Source organism: Pelodiscus sinensis, chromosome 3 (assembly GCF_049634645.1).
Source record: "Pelodiscus sinensis isolate JC-2024 chromosome 3, ASM4963464v1, whole genome shotgun sequence".
Taxonomy (NCBI): Eukaryota; Metazoa; Chordata; order Testudines; family Trionychidae; genus Pelodiscus; species Pelodiscus sinensis.
The window spans coordinates 195,288,011-195,312,296 of NC_134713.1; the positions used below are offsets into that span (position 1 = coordinate 195,288,011).

The 24,286-nt window shown below is 43.6% G+C and overlaps 1 protein-coding gene across 5 annotated transcripts in view; it reads right to left on the bottom strand.

Moving 5' to 3' along the window:
• RALGAPA2 (Ral GTPase activating protein catalytic subunit alpha 2) overlaps positions 1–24,286 on the bottom strand; it is a 383,681-nt gene that overhangs the window by 220,558 nt on the left and 138,837 nt on the right. For 3 of the 5 annotated variants that reach the window (XR_012903061.1, XM_075925789.1, XM_075925790.1), the window contains 8 exons: positions 23,712–23,852; positions 20,173–20,310; positions 11,775–11,872; positions 8,916–9,006; positions 8,564–8,740; positions 6,368–6,561; positions 5,690–5,788; positions 2,293–2,448 (listed from right to left, as the gene is read on the bottom strand). Coding sequence is in view for 4 of the 5 variants with exons in the window: in XM_075925789.1 (XP_075781904.1) it covers positions 2,293–2,448; positions 5,690–5,788; positions 6,368–6,561; positions 8,564–8,740; positions 8,916–9,006; positions 11,775–11,872; positions 20,173–20,310; positions 23,712–23,852 (1,094 nt within the window). In the remaining variant the exon portion in view is untranslated. The remainder of the gene's footprint in view (positions 1–2,292; positions 2,449–5,689; positions 5,789–6,367; positions 6,562–8,563; positions 8,741–8,915; positions 9,007–11,774; positions 11,873–20,172; positions 20,311–23,711; positions 23,853–24,286) is intronic. The other 2 variants (XM_075925792.1, XM_075925791.1) reach the window with 1 other exon arrangement.

Genomic DNA, 24,286 nt, shown 5'->3' on the forward strand with positions numbered 1-24,286 from the left:
CTGTTGAAACTGACCAGAAAGCAGCGGCTGAATCGGACATGCCTAGGGCAGAGCAGCTGGAGTGCTGCTGGGTTGGTCTGGTAGCGCTGACCCTTGGCGCGGCGGGACCAACCCGGCAGCACCCCAGCTGCTCTACCCCAGGTGTCCCCAAGTCAGCCGCTGCTGAAACTGATCAGCAGCTGATTCCAGGAAGCCCGGAGCAGAGCAGCTCTGCCTCGGGCTTCCTGTAGTCAGCCGCTGGTCAGTTTCAGCAGCGGCTGAGTTGCGGACACCTGAGGCAGAGCAGCTGGGGTGCTGCTGGGTTGGTCCAGTAGCGTTGCACTTCAGCATTGTGGGACCAACCCAGCAGCGCTCCCGCTGCTCTACCCCAGGCGTCGGCGAGAAAAGCCTGGTCTGCTGGGGGGGGGGAGGGAGGTCGCACTAGCTGCACCCCCCCCAGCAGACCAGGGAGACGCGGAGCGGCTTTTCTCGCCATGGAGGACGCGGGTGGCGGGACCCGCGTCCTCCGCGGCGAGAAAAGCCACTCCGCGTCTCCCCGGTCTGCTGGGGGGGGGGGGGGGGGGGGACGCTAGCTCCGCGTCTCCCTGGTCTGCTGGGAGGAAGCGCCTACCGCGCTGCCGGAGGCGGCGACAGTGGGGGAGGCACCCCGCACTAGCTGCGCTCCCTCTCTCCCCCATTCGTAACTAGGGGTCCAACTTAAGTCGGATTGACGTAACCCGGGGACTGCCTGTACTTTGCATTTACCCTTACTGAATTTCATCCTGTTAACTTCAGACAATTTCTCCAGTTTGTCCAGATTATTTTGAATTTTAATCCTATCCTCCAAAACACTTGCAACCCCTCCCAGCTTGGTATCCTCTGCAAATTTTATAAGCTTACTTTCTATGCCATTACCTAAATCATTAAGGGTACGTCTACACTAGCTAGAGCTAGGTAGGGTAATCAGGGCAAGTGGAGTTGCAAATGAAGCCAGATTTAAATATCCCGGGCTTCATATGCATGTTCCCGGGCGCTGGACATTCCACAAGGAGTAATGGTAGTTCGAATTGGGATCTTTAATTCGAACTACTTACTCCATGCCGCGTGTAGCCGCAGGCACCGAGTTCAGACTAAGGGGGATTTAAAAATGGCAGCGCCCGGGAACATGCAAATGAAGCCCGAGATATTTAAATCCCAGGCTTCATTTGCAACTCCGCTTGCCCTAATTATCCTGCCTTGCTCAAATTAACGAGCTAGTATAGACATACCCTAAGATATTGAACAGAATGGACATAGAACTGATCCTTGAGGGACCCCATGCATTATGCCAGTGGTCCCCAACACGGTGTCATGGCGCCCGCGGGGGCACTTGTCTGCGCCCGCCAAGTGCTCAGGGCTGGCCTGGCCCCGGGCACGTGGTGCATGCGTGGTGCCGAAGCCGGCCCCGGGCGCACGGTGAGCGCCAGCCCTCGGGGCGCCGCGGATTGACTGCCCACGCTCTGGGCACGCGGCGCATGGGGGGAGCGCAGGCCCTGGGCACGCGGTGCTTGGGGGGGGAGCACCAGCGCCAGCCCCAGGCGCGCAGCGCTTGCAGGATGAGCCAGGTGCGCAGCACTTCGAGAGCGCTGGCCCCGGGCGCGCGGCGCTTGAGGGGAGAGCGCCGGCCCCGGGAATGCGGCTATGGGGGGCCCCGCCCCTGGGTGTGCAAGGTGGGGCCCCACCCCCTGGTGCCCGGCAACCCCAAATGGTTGGGGACCACTGCATGATGCCCTTCTAGCATAAGTGTGAACCCTGATTTGCACGCACCTTATAGTAGTTCCATCTAGATTGCATTTCCCTAGTTAATGAGAGGGTCATGCGAGACAGTACCAAATGCTTTACTGAAGACAAAGATATACCAAGTCTACCACTCTCCTCCCTACATTCACAAGGCTTGTTACCCTATCACAAAAACTATCAGGTTGGTTTGATATTTTTTCACCTTGACAAATCTCTGCCATTACATATCAACTTATTATCTTCTAGATCTTTGCAAACTGATTGCTTAATTATTTGCTCCATTGTCTGACAAAAGTTACAGAAGTTAAGCTGACTGGTCTATAATTCTTTAGCCTTATTTCCCTTTTTATAGATTAGTACTATATTTGCACTTTTCCAGTCCTCTGGAATTTCTCATGTAGTCCATAACTTCAAAGCTTCAGAATTACTAATCCAGGCGTTGGCATCAAAACAATGTAGTACAAATGTGTAAGTGCAGTAGTAAACATATTAAATGTAAATAAATTATTTTTAAAAGAAAATTCAAGCTTTTACCTGATCTTCACTAGTTAGGCCAATGTGCATCACGAGGTAAAAATGCACTAGAAAATCAGAATTTGGCAAAACATCTTGGCGCCTAGTCATCATAGCACAGATCAACCTGTATGCTTGAAGCTTGCCTTCTTTATATTCATTTGGCAAGCTTGTTGCCTGAAAGAAGTACAGAAGTTTTATTAACAGATCTCTTTAGTTACTAAATCATTCAAATCTGTATCTCCAGCAAGGTATATTTATAACTTATAGCAACCAATTTATATATATGTGCCAACAAATGTCTTGGATACTGAAGAGTTATTCTAGGCTGGGGTGGGTAATATTTTTTGATGGGAGGGGGGCATTCCAAAGTTTTGGTAAGTGGTCAGAGGCTGCACTTTTCAATTATATTAATGGAGACAGTGCGAGATCTGGGATGAAGGATAGGGGAAGAAGGGGTTGTGAGTGACTAGGGATGTTAGCAAAGGTGGTTTTTGGTAAGCATGTAACTGCCAAATTTTTCATCGGTTCCATGTTTACATGTAGGGGGGGCAGGTGGGAGCCGGTGCTCACAGGGAGTTGGCTTTTAAGCCAGCTCCCTGTGATCTCTGGCTCCTACCTGCTCCCACCCCCACTGTCTTGATACAGAGGTAGCAGCATGGAGCTGGGGAGCAGGCAGCTCTGTGGGAACCTGTACGCACAGGGAGCCAGCTTGAAAGCCAGCTTCCCCCATGTACTGACTCCCGCTGGCCCTTCTGCCCCCAACCCCGCATTGCCGCTTCTCTGTCAGAGACAGCAATGTAGAAGGCAGGCAGCTTCATGGGAGCTGGTACACATAGGGAGTTGGCTTTAATCCAGCTTCCCCAAGAACCAGCTCCCACCTGCACCCTCCCCCTGCACAATGCTGCCTCTGTGAGAGGCAGTGGGAGGAGGAGAGGTGGCTCTGCAGGAGCCAGCACACATAGGGAGCTAACTCCCGCCTTCCCATCCTTTGGAGGAGGGTGAAAGTAGTCATTAGGATTAACTGATGAGCCCAAGCTTGTCGGTTAACCGGGTAAATGACTACGTGCTAACGTTCCTAGTTGTGACCAGGAGTAGGAGAGAAAAAAATTAGATCCCAGTAAGCTGCGCAGTTGCATGGCCGCACAGCTGTTTAATGAGTCCCACCCAGAGACTCAGAGCTCACAGGCAGGGAGCTCAGCTGACTGGTTGGGGAAGTGGCCGTCTGACACTGAGTAGCTTCAAACATAGCTGCCTACTTGAAATGGAGGAGCTCAGAGAGCAGTTAGGGAGGGGAAATAAGGAGGGAAGAAATAACTGGCTGGCCAAAGAGTTGTGGGATTGGAGAGTTTGGAGAGATGAGGAAAAAGGGACTAACTGTCCGGAGGTGGGAGTGGGAAAGAGTTTGCACTTTCATTAAGCATCCTTGACTAGGAAGGGGCGGGGGAGGGGGGAACCTGAATGCATGGGATAGGTGGGGGGAAAAGAAGATGGATGGGTGCTAGCATTGGGGTGAGGTGGAAGTGGAGAGTGAGTTTGTGCTGTGTGTCCAGGGGTGAGGTGGGGGATAATTTGTTAATGCTGTATGTTTTGTCCTAGCTCCTACCTAGCCTGCTGGTGAATTCAATCGGAGAAGCAGGATTTTATCCCAGCCCCCTGCCTGGGTGGTGGGGAGGAGATTACACAAGGGTAGGTAGAGGAAAGGGGAAGGGTAAGGGTAAGTGCTTGCATCTGTGCAGTGAGGTGGAGGCAAGGGGGATTTTGGGGTGTCCTGATTTACTTGCTGTAGTCCAGATGGCAGTCCTCTCTGGCTGAATTGGGGGAAAGCCGCAGAGAAGGCTACATAGGAGGGGGGTGCATGGACATGTACATGATTACATTTCAAACAAAGTTTACATAGGTGTTAATGGCTTAAGATAAGAAAGAAAAGGATTCTTTTAACAGAAGTTTTTGGAGTGTTACAGATATCTAAAATTCTGATCTTAATTATTTATTATTTTTTGAATCCTGTATTACTAATTAATACATGGTATATTGTGTTGCATTAAGGCAAGATTTTTGCTATGTGGTAGATTTCTGGCTCTTATGAGTCAGAAGTAGCAAGTAATATGTGTGATGCTAGTTGTTTTGTAGAATGAACCCTTATCTGCAAGCTCTTTGAAACATGGAACTGTCTACAAACCCTGAAACCATGTGTTAATTTTCTCTGCGGCTTCTACTCTGAGTTGGTGTCACACAAGGTGAAAGTTTCAAACCAGGAGAACTTGTATCTATTTTTACAGGTCTCTGTTTCACTTTTTCTTGTATAGCATGGGTCCTAAAACATTCCCCAGAGAAACTGTATAAGCCTTAGAGAATGCCTTTTACTCTCTTTTCTAGTGTCAGTAAATACAGTATTAGTATTTGTAAGGGGAGCATGGCTATTTCTAGTTGACTCAGATGTGGTTTGCATCTGAAAGCTGAACTATGTGCTGGCAATATGCATTTTGGTGTGTTTACTAGCTTGAATTATTAAAAAGGACAATAATACATGTATTCCAACGGTAGTGTTAATTGTCTTTTTATTTGATTTCATATTAAACAACAAGGAGCTATGCTTACAATGTTTAACTATGCATATTCTACGTCAATATTTGTGTTGCACATAAGAAATATCAACCCCTCCCCCCGCCAAAAGAAAATTCAACCCACTCAAGGATAGAAAGTCTTAGAGGGAGCACTGATTGGGATGCAGGGCCTAGGAGGGGATGTGAGTGTAGGGGAGAGGGGCTGTCAAAGGAGCAGAGGGTTGGGGTATGGGAGGGGGTGAGATGCATGATCAGGTTCTGGCTGGGAGGTACTTACTGTAGTAAGTCCTAGCCAGCAGCCCAGCAGGACCCTTGTGCAGACTCCCTGGCTTATGTGACCTCACACAACATTTTAAGTTGCCAGCTGCTGGGGCAAGTATGTGTTTTCTATTCAACATGCACCTTGGAGGTAGGGGGGCAGTGAGTCTCAACAGGCTGCAGGCACCTGCAAGCACTGCACCTGCAGCTCCAATTGGTCAGTTTGACTGGTCAATTGGAGAATTGTGCTGGGGGTGGGGCAGTGCGCAGAGACCCTTTTCCTCCAAGGGGCATGCTGTGCAGAGACATTCACACTGGCCCCTAGCAGCCAGCTGCTTTGAGTGGCATGTGGGGCTGTGACAGACAGGGAATCTGCCCAAGGGTCCTGCTGAGCCATGCTGGGCTGGATCTAGCCCACAGGCCATATTTTGCCCACCCCTGTTCTAGATAAACATTTAACTAAAGGGTGGATGCTAAATATTTTTCCAGGGTATCTAGAACAATGATTGCAGAAAGAAACACCATAAAAATCCCACTAAGTGATTCAATATTGATATGCAGCAAACACTATGCACAATTTAAGACTAATTTACCTTGAACAACCATGATGCAAATATTCTGAGAGGTGGAATTAAAACAGGAGGAGAGGGTGTAGACTGGTTGTCCAAACTGATAGCAAGATTGTCCCTTATCTGATTTATAAAAAGGAAAGGATTAATAAAATAATACGTAATACATACAAATGAGTATTATTTACAATCCCCTATTACTTTCCAGGTTCTCTACTAGAAGTCCTATCCTCTCTTTCACTTCCCCCTCCCTCACATGCATGTTTGTGTACACACACTTTCCAATGAATTCAAATTCAACAGAAAAATGTGTGTATTGTGGAAATCTACAGTAACTCCCAAAACATGTGGATTATTTTGTACTTTCAGTTCATTGCTTCAATGTTACTATTTTACAATTTCAGAATATATTAACAAATTATTTTTGTTACTACACAGAATTGTCTTTTCTTAGATGTTCTTCCTAAAATTCAAACATTCTTTTTCATTATTTATTTTTCTATGCACACTTTATTCATTATCTCACAGTTAAAATGATAGTATCACTAAAAAAAATAGCATGATCAGTTGAAACAGCTCAAATATTCTAACAAAAAGTGTATTTTATTACTTAATAAACTTTTTTTATACTGTAAATGAAATTTATAGCAAATGCAAAATCATTCTCTTTACATTATGATAAACACACTTTGGAAACAATACCTTTGCCAGTTTGTACCATAGTTCATAGAGATACCCAAAAACTTTGGCATGGATTTTAGGAGACTGGATATTGTTCACATCTCCAAGAATTCCGAAGATCCTCCTCCATAATACAGCAGCTGAATCAGGATGCCACCCTATGAGGTTTCCACCAGCAATTATACTGCAGTCATCAGCAAGGAACTCGCTGCTGTCTATAGAATTTTAAAAAAATGTTTACACTGGTTATAAATGCAATGGGTAGTCTCTCTGTGGTCAACAAAACAGTCATTTATATAAAACAAGGGAGTACTAGTTATGGGAAAAGTTCTGAGCTATGAATTTCAGCATTCACTATACAAAATTTACATTCAGAGCAACACTTTTCTCATTATCAAATTAAGGAATTATCTTTTCTCGCTGAGAGGCATCGAATTTTGGCCCTTTTAATAACCTCTTGAATTTCCTATTATGAGTTATCCTCATCCAGTCACTCCTTTAATTCCTACATGATCGGCATCTAAAAGTCAGAAATAAAATGTCAAATAAACATTTAGGCATATGCAGCCCCTTACATCAGTGGTTGTCAAAGTGTGGTGCGTGATCGTCAGGAAGGAAAAAAGGCAGAAAGACACAAGTTAATATTTAACGTGGCTAACTCCCTCAACATGCAAAAAACAGTTAGGAACACTCATTCTGGTAGGCAACAACAATATTATTACTACATTTGCCTTTCTACTTTAGGTTCCTGATCAAATTATTTTATAAAAATAGTTCCAGAGAAGAGCAACAAGAATGATTAAAGGTCTAGAGCACATGACCTACAAAGGAAGACTGAAAGAATTGGGCTTGTTTAGTTTGGAAAGGAGAAAACTGAGAGGGGACATGATAGCGGATTTCAGGTATCTAAAAGGGTGTCACAAGGAGGAGGGAAAAAAATTGTTTTCTTTGGCCTCCGAGGATAGGACAAGAAGCAATGGGCTTAAACTGCAGCAAGGGAGGTTTAGGTTGGACATTAGGAAAATGTTCCTAACTGCCAGGGTGGTTAAACACTGGAATAAGCTGCCTCCGGAGATTGTGGAATCTCCAGCTCTGGAGATATTTAAGAGCAGGTTAGATAGACATCTATCAGAAATGGTCTAGATGGTACTGGGTCCTGTCGTGAGGGCAGGGGACTGAACTTGATTACATGCTGAGGTCCCTTCCAGTTCTAGTGTTCTATGATTATTAAATATTTGGACATTAAATTCTGATCATTTTAACTATAGTAGACCCAGTTTTTTAATCATAAGATGATATTCTTGTAAGTACAGATCTCTTCCTCCACTTTCTTAATATTTAGAAACCAGTAAGAATAGAATATCACAAATATACTCATTACCCTTAACTTCACATATAGCCTTACAGAAAAAAATACTTTTCTGTTTCATCGGGTGGAGGGTGGATGAATTGCTGTTTCTACTTCTAATGTATCTCTTGACAAAATAGCTAATTACTTGTGTCACCTCAAGAAGAAAGATACCAGAGCACAAACAAGAAACCTAAAGAGATGACCTTCACTTTGAGATACTAATGATGTCTGACGTTCATTTCACTATCATGTTCTTACATGACTGTCCCTCATTTAATAACATACAATATATAGTATTTACTGGCTTTGTTTCACTGCCTTCCATTTTTGCATGTGTGTGTGTATTTTGTTCTGTTGAGTTGTGTTACATTAGGGAATCAAACAGACACATCATTATGATGAAGTGAAAAAGTGATAATGCATATTATCTGAGGAAGGGTTAACTTTCTAGACACTAGTACTGTACACACAGTTTTGTTAATATTATTCAAAATAAAGAAAATGAAGCATTACTAAGAGTTTACAATATTTTTTCTTAAAGATAAGCTACACCATTAGGGTTACATTTAATGCCAAATAATTCTCATCTATTTTAAAGCAAACACTTTTGAAAATAGAAAAAAGTGCATGCAGAGAGAGTTAATTAGCATGGATAAGAAGATAGGAAAGAGTAACAGGACGGATCACTTCATAATTATCTATTCTGTACACTCCCTCGGAGCATCTGGCATGGGCCATTTCTGGAAGACAGGATACTGTACTAGAGGGACATTTGGTTGGACCCAGTAAGGCCATTCTTATATTCCTAAATCCTATCATTTCATGAATAAAATCTACAATATCTATTGCACTATGAACATTGGTACCTGTTAAATTTGCAGCATCTGAAGGACTAAGCTGCAGCCAATGATGTGCATCTGCATCTACACAAATGTCAGTAGGTATAGTAACTTCATGTTCTTCTTCACATGTTTGCCAGGGAACCAGGGTGGTCTCTACTTCATTATTGTAGCCAATGGACATGTCACTGCTAACACTTTCACCTAAAATAAGCAAGAATTACTAAGTCTCATAAGCAATGTACTACAATAAAAACAAATCTTATTTTAAAAAACATGATTAAAAACAATCAGTATTCTATATGTAATTTGTCAAATTAGCACATGGGACAGCAAATTACTACTCCTTAGGAAAAGTATTTGGTTTCCTGAAACTCACTTATTTCTCTCTCTCTGTGATTTCCATGTGACTGCTGCAAGTCTTCTTTCAAATCTAGTTCAGCTGGACTGCTGCTCCTTCGTATTAAAACCTTCAGAAAAAATATAAAATTGCATTCCTCTCAATTCACTTATGATTAATTTGAAAAATATATACCATAATACATTATAGTAATTTCCTCTACTAAGAGGCATATACATTTTACACATAAGAATCACTGAAAATTAACTGGTTTATTTAGGAATGAGCCACAACCCCTGGCTTGCCTGGCTCTGGCCCCCGAGGCTCAGCATTGGGGAGCCTGCGCTGGCACTTCAGCCCCCCTACCACCCACACGCAGGGCTGGCGCACACAGTCTACTGTCTGGGCCCCTCTAGGCTCTGGTGTGCAAGAGGAACGTGGGGAGCGTCTTTCTCCTTCTCAGTCAGCAGCTTCTCACTTTGCTTCTCACTTTGCTTCTCGCTTGTGTGTGGCCCCTGACCAATTTTTCTCTGGGTCAGTGGCCCCCAACCCAAAAACGGTTTTCCACCCCTGGTTTAGACAATACAGGAAACCCGCACCATTTGGGGTGGATGCATTCCTGGCAGGGATGTAAAATCCCGGTTAGTCGGTTTAAACCTTAGGTTTAGCCCTTTAACCAATGAAGTGGGATCCTGCATGAGGGGGCTGGCATCAGGTGCCAAGTTCTGCTCCTGTCCTCCCAAGCTTGGGGCTGCCAGCCCTCCCTGTGGGGGGGAAGGGTTGGGCAGCAGAAGCAGGCAGTCCCAAGCACAGAGGTGGGGATCAGAAGTCTGTCCCCCCTCCACCCATAGTTGGGAATGCCGGACAGCTTCTGTTCCTGCCATCCACCTCTTTCTCCGTACTGGGCAGCTGGCTTCTGCTCACGATACAGCCATGCAGGGAGTGGAGGCTAGCTCCTGACCACCACGGGGCTGCTCCCGAGTACCGTACCAGTTAACTGGTACCCAGGACCGGTCTTAACCAATTGGCAGACCCAGGCCAAGCCAAAAAAAAGACCAGCTCTGTCAGAAGCACCTTCAAAATGGCGGCCCTGGGCAACCACCCAGCTTGCCCGCCCCTAAGACTGGCTCTGCTGGTACCTGGTAAGCATCACTAGTTAAAGGTGATGCTTACTCAGTAACTAGTTAACCAATTACCTGGGTCCACATCTCTAGTTCCTGGCACTACTGCGAATGGTGAAGTTTGGGATCTGTGGATCTCAGCTCCTGGGATGAGCTCCCCACTGCTTCTAATTTCACGCTGAGAGGCAGGGAGCCACAGGGAACTCACTGCAGCTACTGCACTCACCATCCCCCCAGGCCAGGACAGAGAAACCTCATGAATATGCAGAATCACAAATAGCAATTCCACGATTTGCAAGAGTCTACTATACTTAGTTCTGCCTCAATGCAGGGGACTAGATGAGACAGCCAACTGAGGTCCCTTCCAGTCCTACATGTCTATGATTTTATTAGTAAAAGACCATCTCTCATAAGGTACAGAGTAGGAACTTTTAACTAGTCAGTTGCTATGGAAACTAACTAACAGGTTTTAAAACTTACCTGTACAAAAATTTGCATCAATACAGAGGGTTAGGGATGGTTTGTTTTTTTTATATTTGCAATGAAAATTTTTATTTTTTTTAAAAAGAGGAAAGATGACCTACATGGTAAAAAAACTTAAGTGTTCTTAAAACACTGGTCAGATATCACAGCCATTTTTCTCCCTAATTGGTTTCTCAGGCCACGGTACTACTACACAAGAGGCAGTGAACTCATCTGCAGAGGCTATCTTTCTACAACTTATGGCCCTACAGCTGATTTTTGTGGAGAAGGAAATGGCAATCACTCCTTGGGCACATTCAGTTGCTTGCACTGTTTAGAAGATTGCATACAGTTTTGTTTTTCCCACTAAATCAGGTTCATATTGAGCAGTGGTCAGATAAATCCAGCAAGTGGTAATTTTTTAGCTTTGCACTGGTTCACATAATATTTTCTGTTATTTATGTAATAAATAAGGCCACAACCTCAATATCAACTTGGGGAAAGGGAGAGGTGAGATATTGACTACAGCATTATCAGGTGGTGGTAAATATTCTGACATCAAAAGGGGGAGGAGGGCTAATCTTTTACACCCACCAGCATTGTCTTTTGACTGCTGGTAAAGAAACAGAAGCAGAACAATACACAGTGTCCCCCTGTGCTTGAGCCAAACATGTAGTCCCCATGTTGCTGTTAGATTACATCCCTTAAGAGCAGCAGACCAAACCAGAGTTTCAAACTATGGCCATCAATTTGATTTTACATTACACTTCTAACAGGAAAACCAGTTTCAATCATACATTATTTCTACTATTTATTCAAAATTACATGAAATGTTTAATAAATCTGTCAGCCAAAATGGTAACATACAAAATTTTGAAATAAATGGCTGATTATGGAAACTGCGTGAAGAAAGGTATTTCTCTGAACCACTAAAAATGTATTTAAGTACTATGAAATTCTGTAATGAATATAATTAATATATGATAGCTATGAACTTAGTGTTTATATTTTATATGCACATGCACTCCTATAGTTTCTATATGTTGCTTTATGTAATTTTCTTTATAGTATTTCTATAAATGAATGTTACAGCCTAATCGTATTAGAAGATGTGGAATATTCAAAAATACTTGCTATAGTGAACAGCTACAATTAAATTCCAATTTTGATATCATTAATGGGATCCACAAATGCAAAATTTCATTTGCTACTTTTTCCTAAACATTTGTATTAATCATTAGAAATGAAACATTTTTAGGATTTTGTCAATTATTAGAATTAGAATTTGGATCAGAGTCTTCCAATTTTGCCTTACGTGTTGGGCTTCATTTTCTTTCTTCATAGATCCCTTCTTGTCTTGAATAGATTTGGAATCTGAACAATTTAAATTCTGCGAACTCTCAGTCTTTTTACCTGCAAAATCAAAATTTTAAAATGTAAACTAATGAAATAAGAAATAGAAACCATTAAGGAAATGGAGTCCATAGCTAATTCTAACATGATTCAAAAGAACATTAAATATGTACATCTTCCTCATATTCCCAATGTTTACACAGAAGTGATTGAATAAGATGGGGTAGGATTGTTGTGGACTCATTTACATGATGAAAGAACACAATTATTTGGCTATTTCCCCAAGAGTGTAAAAAACTGTTATGGGAATACAACTAAAATCTTTAGCTATGATGTGAAATGTAAATGTAGTGACAGACACTGGAAATGACATATTACATAGCAATCACAGATATTTTCAGTGGCTTTGATCGTAAAACAAGTCCTGCTTTAAGAACGATTATGTTCTACACTTTCAAATCACAACTGCCTAAACCAAATTGATTTTTTACAAACTAACCAAAAATGAGATAATCATCAAAGAGATTTTAGTGCTCGTGAAAAGTTTTAGAACAACAGAGCTGGAAAGTGAAGTTATACTTCCCATTGAACAGATGCAGCACATAGAAAGGTAACTCAAGATTCCCAGTACATTCCTACTAATGTGACTTGTTAGCTGATACTTCCTTTCCGAGGCACAGCAGGTAAAATATCAGAATATGCACTAATGGCAAATAAATTATACAATGAAGTCAAGACTCTCTCTAAATTGCTCAGTGTCCATTTATGAAGCCCTTCAATAAGACAGATAAAGTTTGATTGACTGTTCCCTAGGCTTCTTAGATGAATGGCAGGCAAATAGATGTAGACCAGAGTAAAGACAGCATCACAACCAATAAATCCTGAAGAAAGCATCTCTAAAGCTGTATAGGCAAATTATTAGCCAATGACAGCGGTCTTTCAGTAACTGGTAATGTACTCAAAACTCTGGTCCATACTACAGAATTATTTTGGTATAACTGTGTTGCTGAGGAGTGTGAATAATCCACTGATATTTGCACCTGTATAGACAGCGCTATGCAGGCAGAGACCTAGCCAAAACAGTGTTTTTAGTGTGCCCATAGTATAAAGCACCTCTAACTAACTCAATGTGGAATGTTGCAATATATTCCCCTATAGACCAGGGATGTTAAATATAAGTTAATTGAATAGCTGATTAACCTCATGAATTCTAGTCGACTATTCTATAAGCCCCTGTCCGGGTGTGGGGTCTGAGCTCCTGGACCCGGCACGAGCTGGAACTGAGCTGGGCTGCCTACTCGCCTGGCTCCTAATACACTTTAAATGCAGAGCCACAGTGGGGGTAGGCCTCAGATCCTGCACAAGCCGAGACTCAGCCAGGCTGCTGGCCAGCCTGCTAAAAAATTTACTGGCAAGGAGTGGAGGGGAAAATGCGTATAGTCTATAGCATTAACCTATAAGTTTATATTAATGATGTTGTCCACACTGGGGAAGAGGAAGAGTTCACTCAAGCTAGTCTGGAAACTACTGAGCTCATTAAATTTATCTCCTGCATGCAATTAATGTTACCTCTGTATTCTTCTAAAATGCAGAGTATGTGCAAGAACAACTATTTATGAGAGGTAAGTGCTAATATATTAGTGGTGACTACTCTAAGGTTACAGCTATACTGGAAAATTAGGACTGTAGTTCATCAATGGTTGCACAACAAATAGAAACTGCAGTGTTCTAATGTGCTAATCGTGTCATCTAACACTATTGAGAGTTCAAATTAATTAACATTACCAAGTACTCTAGTATAGAAAAATACAATGGTAGCACTACTTTTTTGCAAGATGTAAATGACATTTCCATTATGATCACTGAAGCAGAAATTGTTTTTAAAGTATCATGGTAAAAATGAATGGCTCTTATCTATATAACAGCATCCAGTATTGCTAAATTAGGAACTTCACTGGTAAATTAAGTCCTAATTTTTCAAAGATAGCAAAAAGCTAAAGTTAAATACACTTTCCTCGGCCAATATATTGCATCTTCAAATGGATAAAACTAACTTTTTAAGTGGTATATTTAAGCTTCTGAAAATCCTCAAGGAGTGGGTAGACGGAGAAAATCAGAGATATTAATTTAGGTGCATGAGGAAGTTACTTACTTCGTGCAGTAACGATGGTTCTTCGAGGTGTGTCCCCGTGGGTACTCCACGTCTGGTGTTGGGCTGGTCCCAGCGCCGCAAATCGGAGCTTGCCAGAGCTGTGTGTGTGTGTGTGGCCGGACCGCGCGTGCGCGAGCCAGTTTCGCGCCTTTCATCTGCCGCGTGCGGTCCGGCGCCCGCCAGTTCGTCTCACCGCCTATCTGAAAGACAGAAAGACAAGATTCCGAAGCGGGGAGGAGGGCGGGTCGTGGAGCACCCACGGGGACACACCTCGAAGAACCATCGTTACTGCACGAAGTGAGTAACTTCCTCTTCTTCTCCGGGTAGTCCCCGTGGGTGCTCCACGTCTGGTGACTCCGAAGCAGTAATCTCAGTTAGACGCGGGCATCAGAATCGGGATTCTGAACACTAGGCAGCACTGCCAAGGCTACCGCTGAGTCAGAGGAGAAGTGCTGAACAATTGCATAATGCCTTGAAAAGGTGGAAGTAGAAGACCAAGACGCCGCTCGGCAGATGTCCCGCAGGGGGACTCCTTTCACGAAAGCTGCCGACGCAGCAACTGCTCGTGTCGAGTGGGCCCTAGGCTGCGACGTGAGCGGCTTCTTACAATGGTATATCAAGTCGTAATACAAGAGACAACCAGTTTAGAAATACGTTGGGCCGATAAAGACTTGCCCTTAGAAGGCCCTGATGTCAAAACGAAGAGGCGATCCATCTTACGCAGAGTACAGGTTCTATCTATATAGAATGCCAAGGCTCTATGAACATCGAGGGTATGCAAAAGGGCATTACGCTGAGAGGTATGAGGTTTTGGACAGAAACATGGCAAAACGATTGACTCATTTATATGAAAATCTGTGCAGACTTTAGGTAGAAAGGCTGGATGAGTCCTCAGTATCACTGATTCCGCATTAAACACTGTATAGGGAGGTGTTGACATCAAAGCAGCTAATTCGCTCACCCTACGTGCCGATGTTATGGCAAGAAGAAAGAGTACCTTCATTGTAAGCACCGACATGGGTACCGTGGCTGACGGTTCAAACGGTGGTCGCGTTAAGACATCAAGCACCAGGTCAAGATTCCATGCTGGTGGTGGAGGCCTACGTGGTGGGTTAAGGTTAGCCAGTCCTTTGAGCAATCTAGTCATCATGGGATGGGGAAAAAACCGACTTGCCTTCAACGGGATAGTGAAAAGCAGCTATCGCCGCCACATGGACTTTAAGTGATGAGATGGAGAGTCCAGTCAATTGTAGCTGAAGGACATAGTCCAGTAAAACATGTAGTGGTGAAACAAGAGGGTCTAGAAGCTTAGGAGCGCACCAGCGCACGAACCTAGACCACTTGGACCGGTAAGTTTTCCTAGTGGAATCCTTCCTGCTGTGTAAGAGAACACGCTTCACCTGGTCTGAACAAAGGTTCTCAGACGCGCTGAACCATATATCATCCACGCAGTCAGGTGCAGAGTATCCAGCTTCGGATGAAGCAGGGAGCCTTTCTGTTGTGTGAGCAAGTCCGGTAGGTAAGGCAATCGGTGCGGTGCTCGTACGGAGAGCTGCAGAAGAGTTGAGTACCATGGCTGTCTGGGCCACGCCGGGGCTATGAGTATCACTCGTGCCCTGTCCATCATGATCTTCTCAAGTACTCTGGGAATGAGTACAACAGGGGGGAATGCATACAAAAGTGATGTGCCCCAATGAAGGAGAAATGCATCTCCCAGAGAGTGGTTGCCCAGTCCTGCTCTGGAACAGTAAGCTCTGCATTTCGCATTGGCATGCGTGGCGAACAGATCTATCACCGAAAAGCCCCACCGATGGAAGAGAGGTAAGAGGACATCCATGCGGATCACCCACTCGTGGTCTTCAGGGAAATGTCTGCTCAGCGCATCCGCAGTGGTATGGTTCGCACCCGGTAAGTATGACGCGACTATAAAAATGTTGTTTTGAATGCACCAGTTCCAGAGGCGGATCGCTTCTGCACAAAGTGAACAGGATCGGGCACCCCCGTTTGTTCACATAATACATCGCCACTACATTGTCTGTGAGAATTCTCGTGACAGTGCCTCTTATGTGTAACTTGAAGTGTTTGCAGGCACGAAACACCGCTCGGAGCTCGAGAAAGTTGATATGGAGCATCATCTCCGCTGTGGACCAGCGGCCTTGAGCTGTTTTTGCGCCCATGTGGGCACCCCAGACGATGAGAGAAGCGTCTGTGGTTATCTCCACTGACGGCCGCGGTGCGTGAAAGGGGACTCCTGACAGCATGTTGTTGCGATCGGTCCACCATAAGAGGGAGTCTTTGACATGTGCAGGTAGCACCACGGTCTTGCGGATGCTGTGCCTGGTTGGACTGTATACCGTGCTTAGCCAGTGCTGTAGACACCTGAGGTGTAGCCTTGCGTGGCGGACTATGATTGTAGTCGATGCCATATGACCCAGAAGCTGGAGGCATACACGTACTGGGAGCGTTGGAGCTTGCAAGACTGTTTTTATCAGGTCTTGCATAAGTTGAAAACGCTCGACTGGCAGATGAACTCTTTCTGACTGAGTCGAGACGCGCCCCTATGAAGTTTAGAATTTGTGTAGGTTGCGGACGTGATTTTTGAATGTTCACAATAAGGCTAAGGGAGTTGAACAGATCCCGAGTTGCGACCACCATGTGATGTGCCTCTGACTGGGTGTGTCCCTTGATGAGGCAGTTGTCGAGGTAGGGGAAAATGGAGACTCCTGTTCTGCATAGATGGGCAGCCACTACCGCCAGCATTTTGGAGAACACCCTTGGGGCTGAGATGAGGCCGAAAGGTAGTACCCTGTACTGGAAATGGTCGTCGCCCACTACGAATCTCAGAAAACGTCTGTGCACTATGTGTATTGTCACATGGAAGTATGCGTCCTGCAAATCTAGAACTGCGAAACAGTCTCCTTTGTTTAGTGCTGGCATGATCTTGGCCAGCGTGGTCATTTTGAAGCGCTGCTTTCGGATGAAACGATTTAGACTTCTCAGGTCGAGGATGGGTCTCCACCCCCCGGATTTCTTGGGAACTAGGAAATACCTGGAGTAAAACCCTTTCCCCCAGAATTTGGCGGGTACTCGCTCTATGGCTCCGATCTCGAGCAGGTGAAAAACTTCTTCTTGAAGAGCGGCCCCGTGATATTGGTCCCTGAGAAGGGAGGGGGTGGGACGGGTGGTAGGGGGGACTGAGGCAAATGGGATCGTAAGGCCTGATGATATGACCTCTAGGACCCATCGGTCCTAGGTAATGCTGGCCCATTGATGAAGAAATGGCCTCAGGCGGTGGTGGAATAAGGTGGTGGCAGGCTTTAGTGTGTTGACCAGTGGAGATGTGTTCGAGTCCCCCGCACAGGAGTCAAACCTGCTGCTTCTGAGGAGGCCGAGCTGAAGAGCGATTCTGCTGCTGACGTTTGCGCTGAGGGCGCTGTCTAAATCTAGGTTGGTCAGATCCACGCTGCTGTTGCTGCTTATAGGGGAAGTAATCATATCTCCTTTGAAAGGGGTAGTATCGCCTGCGTTTGAAAGGTGGCGTGTACATCCCTAGAGACCGAAGGGTAGTACGAGAGTCCTTGCCAGAATGGAGAACCTCATCGGTAGTGGAGGCAAACAGATTTTGACGATCAAAGGGTAAATCTTCCACTCTGGACTGCAACTCCTTAGGGGCTCCCGCCAACAATAACCAGGAAGCTTTTCGCATCGCAATACCTGTTGCCATTGCTCGAGCGGCTGTGTTGGCAACGTCCGCGGCGATCTGAAGCGATGTTCTACATGCAGTGAACCCTTCTTGGACAACTGCTTTAAGGAGAGACCTCTTATTGTCAGGGAGATGTTGCATAAGTTCTGGGAGCTTGGAGTAGTTGTCAAAGTTATGGTTTGACAAAAGAGCAGCATAATTGGCAACACGCAGGAGCAAGGTTGAGGAGGAGTAAACTTTTCGGCCAAAATAGTCCAATTTCTTTGTATCCCTATCCAGTAGGGAAGTTTTAAATTGGGGCATCTTACTCTTATGGCGAACAGCATCCACTATCAGGGAATTTGGCTGTGGGTGATTAAACAGAAAATCCAAACCTTTGGATGGGACAAAATACTTTTTATCCACTTTTTTATTGGTGGGCGGTATTGATGTTGGCGTCTGCCAGATGTCCTGTGCTACCTCCATGATAGCATCATCTATCGGGAGGGCAATCTTTCGTTGTTGTTTAGGATGTAAATTCTTGAATAACTTATGCTGTTTAACCTGGGACTCAGTAAGTTGTACTTCTTGGGATTGCGCGACACGTTTAAAGAGGTCTTGGAATTCTTTAAGATCGTCCGGAGGTGACGTTTTGCCCAGAGACACCAGTTCATCCCTGGAAGGCACAGATGAGCAGGCTTTAGGAGACATGTCCGGGTCAGTTTCTGAGAGTTGCCCTTCCTCTAAGTCTGACATTTGTGATCGGGGTACCGGAGAACGAGAAGGTATCGTACGTCGTAGCGGGGAGTGTTTGAGAATCTCTGAATGAATGGAATGTGGGATAATAGAACAACAGGAACATGGAGACCTGCGATGAGATCGAGAATGACTGCGATGAGATGATTCAATATAGTAAGGTCTCTGATGGTGGGTATAACGTCGGTCAGACCCCGCAGGTGACGAAGGTCTAGAAGACCTAGTATTGCTATACCTGACATAATAGGTACTTCGTGGTGAATGAATCGGTGAGCGAGAGTGTCTTGTAGGAGAACGAGATCTAGAGCATCCCTAGCAGCGATGCTCTCTATAATAATGGCGACGAGGTGAAAGACTTCGCTGATGATATTCCCTCTGATCTCTTGTATGGCATGTAGAAACACAAGGGTGAGGAGATGGGTCCCGAGAAAACCCTGGAGAGGTATGCAGGGAGATTTCCTGGATATTTGATTTTGATGCTGGAAGCTGTCCAGAGCCTGGGGACTGAAGGGTTAAAGGCTCAGAAGGAGGAATCTGGGCAGGAGTTTGCTGCTCCGGTGCCGGTGCTGGGGATAACTCCATGTGAGGAGCAGTGATTGAAGGCATTTCAGCACCTGGTGCGGACAGGTCCGGTGCCACTGTAGCTGTACCTTTAAGAAGCCCTTGTGCAGATTGCGGTGCCGGCGGCTGCCGCGATCGGGGAATGCCGGCCGGCTTCTTTGCAATAGGAGCACGGGTTACCCTCGAGCCCGAGGTACCCGGCTTATCACCTGTGCTCACCCACGATTGCAGAGCAGCTGGCAGAGAATGAGCGGGGGAGGCTGTCTTCCTTTTTGGTGAAGGCACAGCCTCGGAAGGAGCCCTCCACTTTTCAGCCGTGGGGCCTGAGGCAGAGGATCCTGAAGCAGTAGAAGGCAGGAGAGCCTTATTGAACAGGATCTCTTTTAAACGACGCTCCTGCTCCTTGCGGGCTCTGGTCATCAAGCTGGCACAGTGGGTGCACTTCTGGGGGATATGTGCCTCCCCAAGGCAACAGACACAAGCCGAGTGTCCGTCTGATATCGGCATTGGCTCAGCGCACCTGGCACATTTTTTAAAACCAGGGGAGCCCAGCATTTTGCACCGTGAAAGGGATGAAAGTTCGCGCCTCCTAAATGCCGCCGCTTTTGTCACCGGCTTTCTTTCCGCTTGTACTTCTTTATCACAAAGGTTATTATTTCTCTCTCTCTCTTTTTTTTTTTTTTACTGTTAGTTTAAAACATTAAGAGTAATGGGGAGAAACTGTGAATGAGGGAAACGTCTTTCTTGTGGTTTGTTTGTTTGGGTTTTTTTTTTCTTCTTTTAAACAACAAGCCTGCAACCCGGGCTAAATGAGGAACGGTTTTATTCTTTTCAAATTTCCCCTCAGGTAGCTGCCTGAAGGAGAAGGAGAACCTCTGTTTGAGGAGAAAGGGGGAGCTCTGTCTGCGACCCAAGGCGGATGAGGAGAACTGGCGGGCGCCGGACCACACGCGGCAGATGAAAGGTGCGAAACTGGCTCGCGCACGCGCGGTCCGGCCACACACACACAGCTCTGGCAAGCTCCGATTTGCAGCACCAGGACCAGCCTGACACCAGACGTGGAGCACCCATGGGGACTACCCAAAGAAGAAGCTAGTGTTACATTTAAGTTTGTTATTTAATAAAACAGTATTTAGAGCACTGAAAAACAAATGTAATTTATCAAAGGTAGCTCAACACATTATAGGTACTGTATGTCACAAAAGTTACCTTGAAAAAAATCAGAACTAAATTGGTCTGTAACATCTGAAGTGCTACTGCTTCGGGTTAGTTGATGCTCCTGGTCTGCAAAGGGGCCAAGAGATTCTGCTCCTGTTGTATTTTCTGATTGCTGAGCTTCTTCAACATCTGTAGATAAAATAAAATGCGTTGCAAGGATTCTGAAACTTTGTACATTAACTACACACTAACATAGCAAAGTCATGTGAAAGATGAACAAGATAAATATTAAGACACAGAGAAATTTTGATAATAAAATGAAGAATTTCAATTTTAGTTTTACCCCAAATGCTTTCCACAACAGAAAGAAATTTCAGGGAAAAAAGTATGCCAACAGCAGAATTGGGAAGAAGTTCAGAGAAGGGAAACTCAAATGATTAGAGTCAGAGTGGGTGTTGAGAGGTGCAAGGGATGTCACATAGAAAGAGATGACTGTTTAGTGTACAAAGGAAAAGGGTGAGGACTCAGAGATAAAAATTAATGAATGCTATAGAGAAGATTCAGTGTTCCCTTTTATATTTTCCAAAATAAAAGAAAAAAGACACTTAAAAAGTCAACAGATTCAAAACAGATAAAAATAATATATATTTGTTTAATAAACACCTTATATAACTATCCAGTGGGACTCACAAGTAAGGGATTTGCTTTAAAAAAAAGATGAGTCTCATTACACATATAGGAGGGAATCACCTCTCCTGAATTCCTTAGGATATGCACAGAAAGCTGGATCCTTTCCTGGGGACAGATTTGCAAGAGATTTGCAGGTGGAGGGGGGGGGGAGAACAGAAGATACAAGTAGAACACTGAGGAGAAGGGGGTCCCTGTCCTTCCAGTGGATTACCTCACATCAATGACAGCAACACTTGTATATTTGGGAGGTGCATAGGAGGTCCATTCTGTAGGTATTAGCAAATTTATTCTCCTCCTTCCCTTAACTTCCTACATGCAGATGCTAGAAGGAATTTGAGATCCTGTTTTTAGTCTTATGAGATAGGTGGGCAGAGTTTAAAAATCTCCAATGCCCTGTAAGCCAAAGGAACCTCTTTAGCAGCCATCCAATTCTTCTTAACTTTAAAAAGCTTGTTCTTTGTTGATGAGCAAAATCTGAGTCACCTGGTAGGCCTAATAAGTTGTCAGTCTTTGGACACTTCTATTTACGCTCATTGACTGATGACCCTGAGAGCTATGAAGAGCTACTAAACCTAATAAAACCATCCTCTCCCATCAGAATCCATAATGGATCCCAATTAACTAGTAAGATTTACAAAGGGTTGGAGCCATCTATAAGTCTACTAAGGCATGTTGAGGAATCCTCAGCACTGTCCCAAAACTATTAGCAGGGTTAGTTAAGTGTAAGAAATACTCTCTTCTATGTAGGGACTGGCTAGGGCTTTAGCATGTTACATTTTTAAAGTTGCCTGTTTGTTATTTAACTGCCGCGATTACATTAACTTAGTTCACTTCATATTGCCAGATAATTTGTTTTGCTTGTTGTGCATTACCAATTTCAGAAAGTCTGTTCAATAGATATTAAATACTTACCCCCCCAAAAGTTTAAAGATTTAAGCCATTAAAAATTATATAAACCATATCCTTAGCACACTCCCTCTCATTCCTTCTCTCTTTACAAGACCACAAACCCCTCTGTTTGACAGTTTCTTAGATAATATCAAATGTGCTAGGTGGGAAAAATGGAGACGCCATTTTAAGTGTTAGCTCTTAGTTTTAGGTGTTAAAGTCTGATTCTGTTTCTTCATAAGATAGAACATGGCAAGCATGAAAGTGGACAAAGAAAAGAATAGCAAACTCAGCATCTGTCTTTGTCTTCAGCTGTAATTCATTTGCTCAAAGTCACATGAATTGCATATAACTTTATTAGCCTCTTTGGGATCTGGCAAACTACCACCAGAATTGGACAACAGTATCACTTTATCTTGCCTCTCTGAACACAGCAAAAGATTACATGGTTTGATTTGTCCTGGCAGGCTTAGCTGAATTCTCATTAGAATGAAGTCAAGCAGATAAAGAGAAGAGAGAAATATGAAGCATCAAGTGGAGGGAGGAGCGAGGAGGAAGGAAAATAATACACACCCAAAGGAGACACAGCAGGAACCTTAGGTTTGTATCTCAGTAATTAGAACAACTGTAGAGACAATTTATTTTGACTGGTCAGATTACTCCCAGGATCAAGAAACAGACAACCTAAGTATTTGATGATCAAGTCTTGTGTTCCAGCATTTGGTGGTAGTGACAGGTCTGGCAGTAATACTAGTTAATGCACCCTAACATGCCTAAGCTAATACTCAGCTCCTTCCTGGAGTATCAATGACTCACTCATGCACCCTTCTTCTCTTCTTAAAGTTTTGTTCTTTTACTAGGGCAATTCCTTGGGAGTATGGAAAATCCTGCTCAGATTTTTTTAGTTCAGACAAATACAAATTATAGCACTGGTACCAAGCTGTGGTTTCTTCAAACAATATTACATAATAAGCATATAAATTATGCTTCCACCAATTTTCAACTCACTATGGAACAATTCAAAACCATCCATGAGAATTCAACACAACTTATTTCCACTCCCCTATTCCTCTGCTATGCCTTTCAAACCCTTTATCTTTTGGCGTCTCTGTTTTGTGGCCCTTTTCTCTGGCTACTTTCTGCAGATCTCCTAAAGTCTATATAAAGTGAACACCAAAAACAGTCTGCAGAAAGGACCAGGGGGCTAGCAAAAAGAAAGAACATTCCCCTCACCACAATCTCTGCTGACCTCTCCACCTCTGATTGTGTGTTGGGAAGACAATTAAATTCAGGTCCATTTTAATTTAGTTATAAAGGAAGACGTACTTAAATAAATTGTAGGTCAAGATAAACCCTTAATGTGTAAGTGAATACAACAGAACCGTTTGTGGGGCTCCAAATGTCCGAACAAAAGCAGAAAACAATACTATCTATGCCTTGCATGTTTAAATAAAGTTGTTGTTGGGTTTTTTGTTTGTTTTGGTAATAGGAAGCATAGCTCAAAAGTTATTTTTGTTTTCTAAAATCAAGATCTTCAGGAAAACGTTATTAAAGGCAAACATTTATAATTAGCATTAACTTGTATGACCTCATTGTTAGAGAGTGAATGGTCAAAAAGCTGTTGGATGGGTTTTTCCAGCATGTTTTGTTTTGAAGCATTAGACCCAATCAAATAGCTTTAGAAATATTTTCCCTGAAATTACTCAAAAAAAAAAAAGCTTTTGTTCACTAAGTGTTCCATACATTTTTATACCATCCAAACAAAATTTGAGAGTGAATATGAGGTAACCTGTGTTATTAAACTTATGCTTAAAGAGGAAATATCTCCCAAGGACTACAGAATGTGCTTTAAATGCAGCAGTCATTACTGAGTAATTGTAAAGTAAGCAGAGAGTGTGAAATGTAAAACATGCTAACACATAGTACTATAGAATAAAAGGACAGAAAAAGCCAGTAACAGCAGTTTAAAAAACAAAGAATATTGAAATATAAGACGGCTTTAAGTACAGTACCTGAAAGTCTGTGAGAGCAAGAAGTGTAAGAGATACCAGGTAAAAGAGAGCTCACAGTGTGAAGCAGAAGAGGTACACTTTTAGTGGCTGGCAAAGCCTCATAAAGATGCACACAGTTGCTGATAGACTGGCTTCGCTTAGCTTCCAGGGAAAAATAAAGTAATAATTATATGTCAGAAGAACAGTAAAATACAGGGATTTTTCTAAGGATATTGTTTAAGTGTCATGGCAAAATAAATGCAACACACATCTGAAACAATTCATAAATAGTCAGAAAGCCTACATAAAAATGAATTTCTATACAGTAAAGGTTTGAATGTGTTGGAATAAAACTGACACATAATAAAACATATGTAATAAACAGCAGGGTTTTATTACAAGATTCTGAAATATTACAATACCAAATCTTACTATAAATCCATTTTTGTCGATTAACATATTGGATATCTTATTAGCTGTTACTAGCACTTAGTAACTCTGTAAAATTATGATGGATCACCAGTCTAACCAATCCTAAATTTTTGTTAAATACTTAGGACTATTAGAGAACAGAAGAGAAATATATTCAACAATGG